This window comes from Chaetura pelagica, unplaced genomic scaffold (genome assembly GCF_000747805.2).
Source record: "Chaetura pelagica isolate M959 unplaced genomic scaffold, ChaPel_1.0 scaffold302, whole genome shotgun sequence".
Classification (NCBI taxonomy): domain Eukaryota; kingdom Metazoa; phylum Chordata; class Aves; order Apodiformes; family Apodidae; genus Chaetura; species Chaetura pelagica.
The window spans coordinates 1,886,678-1,893,801 of record NW_009952561.1 but is presented as its reverse complement, the minus strand read 5'-3'; the positions used below and the strand labels follow the sequence as shown (position 1 = coordinate 1,893,801).

Below are 7,124 nucleotides of genomic sequence, written 5' to 3'. Positions count from 1 at the left end.
TTGTGGAAATGCAACTTTGTATCATGTACAAGGAGATAAAATCCAACGCAAATGTAAGGAGTTACAACAGGCAGTAAATACTTATAATTTCCTTTAAGACAGCAAAATGAAGGTGATACAAAAAACATAGCTGACTCGATAACCTGAACACCTCTCCCATCTGCCATTGTTCCAAATACTTCAGAATCTGCTAGGGATGAGATGGTTTCAGGTCAACCTTAATTTTTTCCTGCTCCCTAACACCCTAAGCACTGGCTCTCCTGCTCATGCTACTGCAGGCAAGGGAGCTACCCTAAAACAGATGGATGGGGTAAGAGGCTGCATCCAACAGCCAGGGACAGGAGAAACAGGAAAGTGCACTTCCTCACTATCAGGATCCTCTAGGTTCGGACTTGGAACTTCCCAGCCTTAGTCATGTATTTTATCCCCTTGAAGGGCTTGTACTTCTCCCCATACATGTCCAAGCGATTCACCTTCAGTCCTAAAGGCAAACAAACACAATGTAAGACTGACTGTTGCCACAAAGCAAGCAGAAAGGCCTTCAGGAACAGAAGATCATACGAGAGGTGCAGAAAGCACAGCAAGAGTTTTACAAGCAGTAAACAGAACAGAGAAAAGCAGACAATTGCAAATTGTCAGAATAATTCTTGACAAACACATCCATCTTTTTACAAACCATCTTTATAGGTCTGTAAGCACAAAATGCAAGGAAATGTAGATAGGCTGTTTCACAGAGCATCAGAGAGAATCCACGTATCTGTAGTCAAATAATGCGATTTTTTTACTTGAAGATTTTATGATTCTGTGAACACGTTTCAGACAGAATGAACTTCAGGAGGACTGCATAGCTACTTCAGCTACGTGCACAGTGAGCACTGACACAGCAGAGGACATCTGGTTTCTTTACCTGACTGTCACTTACCAGATATAGCCAGCTGCTGAATTTTAAACTGCAGGTTAATGGTGGGGTTTTCATCTGGTTTTGAAGTCCCAGCTTGCAGGCTCATGCTCCCCTTCAGGCTTGGCAGCTTCTGAGGGTTTATTTTCCCCACATCCCATGACAGCAACTTCAAGGAACAGAAAACACAGCAGTGAAACAGAAATACCGTACCAGCCTCTAAAGAAGAATCTCCTTCCAATGATCATCCCTGATCATAAAACACCAGTCATTAGATTTTCTGCACACACCAAGTGTCACCATTTGATTCAGCATTTATCATCATTCCAAGCTGGAACACTTTGCTACTAGTTAAAAGAGAGCTTACTAAGGGGGGAAAAAAAAAAAAAAAAAAAAGATAAAATCAGTAAAAGGAAAAGTAGCTTCATCCTGGCTCAAACCAGGACACCAAGCAACCAGAACTACAATCCACCCAGACACCAAGCTGTTTGCTGTGGGTATTACGACCACTTCTAATATGCAATTGTGCAGATAAAGTTCTCACCCCAAGAACTAGTGCCTTCAGAAAAGCAATGGTCAAAGAAACACTCATGTAAGCACGAACAGCTCAACTTCATGTGCTAAAAGGTAAAACAGTTTTAAGAACATGTATCTAATTTCTCTTTCCTCTCACCTTTGTAACTGGATCGAAGGTGTGTGTTCCCTGAGAGGGTGTGAGGGTCATATTTAAGACACCTTTGGGCATCTGGCTAGTGACCATCACTCCCTCTATGGTCTTCCCCATAGTCTGCTTGGGGCCCACCGTGATCTCAAAACGTCCCAGTGAGCTGCCATCACGGAAACTGATGTTGTGTTTAACATAGACAGGAATTGCCACCAGACTAGAAAAAAGGACATGAACGGAAGTCACTGTCAATCTCTCACCTTCGTCTCTGCTTTTCCTTCTGCAGTCCTTTCCTTCTACACTGAACACACTGGAAACCAATCACTTTAAAAGAGAAGGAAATTCTCTGCTCATTTGTCTGGTCAAAGAGCAAAATCAGAATACTGTTCTCCAATCTTAATTACACTTGTTTTTTTTTAATCAAGCTTGCCATATCTTAGTTTCCTACCTCTCTACAGGACAAGGAACTACATCCAATGTAACAGGAGACTTGAACAAAGGATAAGGATGTCACAACCAAGCTGGCAGGTAGTTCCAGGCAGTGCAGCAGCACCTGAATTTCATGTTTGTGCTTTTGTTTGGATTTCCCATTCCTTTTCACCTAGTTGAGGTAAGTCTGACCAAGCCTAACAAAATGCTTTAGCATCTGTAACCCTAACTAGTATTTGGTAAATTGCTTCCAGAAAACAGCACAGTGGACAAGAACCTGTAGTTCTATTAGAGAAATGACAAAAAACCCACAAGATTACCAAATTCTCTTGGTTTACTCTAAATGTTTTTTTATAAACATGGGAAATCAACAGTGTGATTACTCCATACTACTTAATTCTTTCTCTCTTAGTTTGTTTATCTGCCTCTACTCTTTAAAAAATGCTGGCTGACTAAAAAGAAATAACAGAATCACTGCCCCAAACGAGAAAAAAAGAGGTGTTTTAAAAAAGGAAAAGTACAAGTTACCAACACCTCTACTTCATTTGGCACAATATGCCACCTGATCTTAAATAGTTGTAATTCACAGCACTATATTCATCACCTACTTCTGAGCACTGACATGGTAGGAGAGCAAGCGAAAGTTCCCATCAGGTGGAATGAAGGAGAGTATTCTCTCTGACTCCCAGCGCTTAAAACGAACACATGGATGGAAGCTGACATCATCCAACAATCGAGGGTTCTGAAACAAAAGAAAATCACAAGGTTAGTGAAGGCAGTGCTACTTAAAACAACCTCTTCTCAATCTAGTATTCATGAAGGGCCTACTATTCAATACACTCTGTGCACTTGAAAGTATCTGCTTTCAGATATGTTAAGCTATTTGAGGCTGTTACATCTGTGCAACAGAGGTATTCAATAACTTCCATCCTGTTTAATAGAATTTAGTCATGTCAAATAATTTCATTGACCATACTTGAAAAAGATGATCCTTTGGAACATCTGCTTAAAGCACCACTCTATCTCAGATACTGAGTCACAACACTTTTAGCAAAGAATCTGAAAATAAAAACTTTATGCTTAAAGATGCTGAAGTTCACTATGAGTTTCCACTGTCAGTTCACTCTTTTTGTTTGGCATACCCGGGTTCTGATCTACTGGAATCCTTCAGTGCAAGACTGAGATCCTAGCAGCAGGGCTGGGAAACCCTTTCCAAAATACTTAAGTAAAGACACATCCTTAAGCTGTACCATAAATGAGAGGGTAAGGTCTGGCATTCCAGTCAGCTTGACACAAGCATCAATCACCCCTTGGATTTCAGCAGTAATTGTGGAACCTGCAACAATAAAGGAAACACAGGAGGTTACATGAACCTGATAAAAAAAATCCCAAAGTGGAAAAACTATCAATGGGGAGGAACGAAATTTACTATCTTTATGAAATGTCATGGCTCATTATGTTGCCTACTCAACATTTTTCTCATGCCCAATGACTTCTAGAAAAGATGCATACAAATAAAAAAAACTGATACCAGCAACATCCATTTTCAGCTCCCAACTCAACAAGACTAAGATGCACAAAAACTAAGGGAACAGTGCTACGCATGACTTTCACTCACCTATTTTCTCAATACAGAATGGCTTACAAGGCCACAGGAAGGACAAGTGAAAACGCTGGCATCTCTCTACATTTCTTTTACTGAATAGCACCTACAAGTTGGCAACATTCCAGAGTAAGAACAGGAATAGAGCGTCTCACACTCAGATGAGGGAGCTTCTCTTTGAAAACCTATCTTCAGGTACTTGAAAAGCCTCTCTTCATGTACTATCAGGACAAGCTACCCTCATCTTAGCCAGAAGCAACTTCCATACCTGATTTGTCAATGATTGCATCTATCTCCTCAATCACATCAAAATACGCCTCATTGTTGGTGTATTTTACACCAGTACGTCTCCAAGGCACTACTGAGAGCTGTCCAGTAGGAAGCTGGTCACCCACATTAGTGCTTCCTGGAAAAAGAAAGGTAATCACAACAACCACAAAAGTTATGACAGTGCTCCAGAATAAGTCTGTGGCCTCATACAACTTGTAATTAATCCCTGAGAAACTCTATTGCTTTGCAGGAGAGCATTTACTCTTCCAGACTCCCTGTTTGGATTCTGCTGTTTACATCTTTCATCCAGCTCTAAAACATCCCACAATAAGATGGGCAACTGTAACTAAGAACAAAAAGCCACCCCAACAAAAAAACTCAAACTAAGTCATCCAGGAAGTCATGTCATGGCTGTAACTGAAAATGTCACCTAGTTTGGTTACCAAAAAAAAAAATTAAAAAAAAAAAATAAAAAAAAATTGCAGCTGGTGCTGGAACGCATTCCTGAACACCCTCATGCTGGGGTTCAGAACAGCATGGGACAACGTAATTTTTTTTCACCCATCGTCCTAATTTACTTACAAAGGAATATTGCCACACAACCTCCCCAGTTTATCTGCTTTCACTTCCCCTGTACCTGTGATGGTGTTGACAACTGTTCGCAGGATAGTGGGAGGTTTTATCAGTTCCTTAAGAATATTAGACTCTGTTGCCAATGGAAAGCCATTGTCCAGCATCTCCTCCAGCACCTCATAAACCACCACAACATTGTCCTTGATCATCACCTCAGAGCAGACACCAAAATAATCCTGTGCAAAAGAAATAATTACTCAACAATCTCTGCAAGAGAGCCTTAGTGATCATTCAGTTCAGTGTTCTCCCACACAGAAATAAACTAAATCTCTTCTTGGAGGAGGTCAAACAGCACTGAAACTCCACCTATTAGCAGAAGCACATCAAACAGACTGACCACCTCAACAGACACTCACAGCTCTGCCACTGCCTCAGCTAGCTGGCAAATCACCACATTATCATGTGCTTGTATTTCCTTTCTACATAACAAGATTCCCTTTGATAGCCAAGAGATTCTTTAGTGCTTGAAAGTGGATCAATTGCAATTGTCAAGCAGCAACATTAATATGAAAAACTTACTTCCCACGGCTACTACTGGCTTGCTGAGGTGATGCTGTCATTACTCCAGTATTACATACCCTTCCGCAGCTGCCCTAGTCTTTACCTACAGGACTCTAAATATTTTAACTGTGCAGCACTGCTGTTTGAGGAATTCAACCTCTCCTCATCAAAGCTTTTCACTTACTTTTGTTATAATACTTGCATGCAATTATGCAACAATACAATTAACTTCAATTCTGCAATTTTTTTTAAGAATTTATTTTTATGTGGAATATAGGGGAAGCACAGCTTCAAGCTCTCTGCATATTCTGGGTTTTCTTTTGTAGGAGAACATTTCTGAAGTCCACGTAAGTGGATCCCATTTCTGAAGTCTACTGGTGTTTTTTCATTCCAATACCTCTTGAAGATCACAGACTGCCTACACATCCTATGATGTATTAGACTAATAGCAGTGATACCATAAAATCCAGGTATATTAAGAACCCTCTAACACTTGGTTTAGAAGTTTTAGAAGGCAGGCTTTCTTCATTACAGCGATGGATGCACGGGGACCACTTCACCTAACAACATGCATCCCCCAAGTACTAACAGGCAAAGCTTATACAGTTCATCAATAGACATACACATTAGATGCCCCAGAATGATAATACATATTAATTTTCACAATGGTTCTCTCTTAACAAACTTACTAAACAAGGGAGAACCAAGCATATCAGTATGGAATGCTGCTATTGTCACCTATGGTCACAGGCCCCCACCTTGCGGGTGTTACTGTTTACGAGTTTCAGCCCACTGTCATCAGCAGAAGTCCAGCACTCTGAAAAGCCTAAAAAATAATCTTTTCTATGTAACAAACCCCTCCTTCCTCAGAACTTAAGAGGCGCATAAAGCAGAACCTTCGAACATGAACCTTAAAAGACCAACAGACCAATTTATTCCCCTGCTTGATTCCTCTACTGTCACTTCAGCTCCTACTCCAAAACAAAAACTAGCAATATTAAAGTTTGCAGTAAAAATATACCAAGGCAAATTGTAAATCTGTAACATAATGTAGGACAAGAAAAATAAGTGGAGATCTCTTTCAAAATTCAGCAAACGTTATAGGAAGCAGTTCCAATAATAAAGCTTTTTAAAAACCTGGTCATTTTATTGACTCCAAGATGTATTCTATGTGGACTGTGTGCATCTTTCTAGAAAGAGCGACTGCGCACGTGCAAACACGAACCTGAACTTCTGGTTACTTAGAACAATTAGAGATCAGGCATTCTGTGCAAAGCATGAGCATACATAAGCTGTGATGCTAGAGAATTCATAGTCCTGTACTACAAATAATTTGGTTTTCAGACATACCAGATTTTATCATATGGTGAAGGCAGTGAAGACACTCACACCGCATCCCTTAACAAAAAGCAAGACCTAAGCAGTTTTGGCCTGAACTCAGTGAAACAGAAGGCAGCTTACAGTCACACTCTGACTGCCACCCGGAAGCAAAAGCTCACATGATACCCATTTGACCCTGCACCCACAGATCCTGTGTTCTGGTAGGCTGTTGATCACAAGACCCTTCACGTCCGCACCACATAATCCTATTGTTGGCAGCCAGAAGACAGACATCTTCATCATTTCCCTAAACGGGATGGCAGTCATCTCAGCCATAGCACAGAGGGACTATGGCTGCTCTGGGGCAGCTCCTGGGACTCACTTCTTTAGGAAGTAAATATGCTTCAAATAAATATCACTGGATGTAGGTACGTTGACACTACTTGACTAAAGCACATGACTATTGAAACACAAAATCTCCCTGTGAGAACAAGACCATCTTGGTCTTAGCTCACAGCTCCTGGAGGCGACAAGGCTGCAAAACAGAAATATAAATCTTGATTGCTGAAAGGTCCTTCCTGCGAGCATAGGCTGATCTTGAATCCATCGTCATCCTAGGCAGCACATTCCTAACCAGCACCAGCCCTCCAGACCCACTCTAGATCCTCGTAGATGCAGAATAAGAGATGGTAAAACAAGAAAACTAATGGCTGCTAATCCGCTCTCCTTTACGACAGGGCAGTGACCCGGGCTCTTCCCCTCCTGACCCCGTGGCGCTCACGGACGAGCGCCTCAGCCGCGGCACG

General features: G+C 41.2%; 1 protein-coding gene across 1 annotated transcript in view; it reads right to left on the bottom strand.

The window, feature by feature from the left end:
• The window catches only part of AP3M2 (adaptor-related protein complex 3, mu 2 subunit), an 11,798-nt gene continuing 4,674 nt past the window's right edge, over positions 1-7,124 (bottom strand). Inside the window, exons 2-8 of the mRNA XM_009993273.1 lie at positions 4,502-4,693; positions 3,863-4,000; positions 3,242-3,327; positions 2,600-2,733; positions 1,572-1,779; positions 923-1,067; positions 1-481 (exon numbers count right to left, since the gene is read on the bottom strand). Of these exons, the coding sequence (XP_009991575.1) occupies positions 381-481; positions 923-1,067; positions 1,572-1,779; positions 2,600-2,733; positions 3,242-3,327; positions 3,863-4,000; positions 4,502-4,693 (1,004 nt within the window). The 3' untranslated portion in view covers positions 1-380. The remainder of the gene's footprint in view (positions 482-922; positions 1,068-1,571; positions 1,780-2,599; positions 2,734-3,241; positions 3,328-3,862; positions 4,001-4,501; positions 4,694-7,124) is intronic.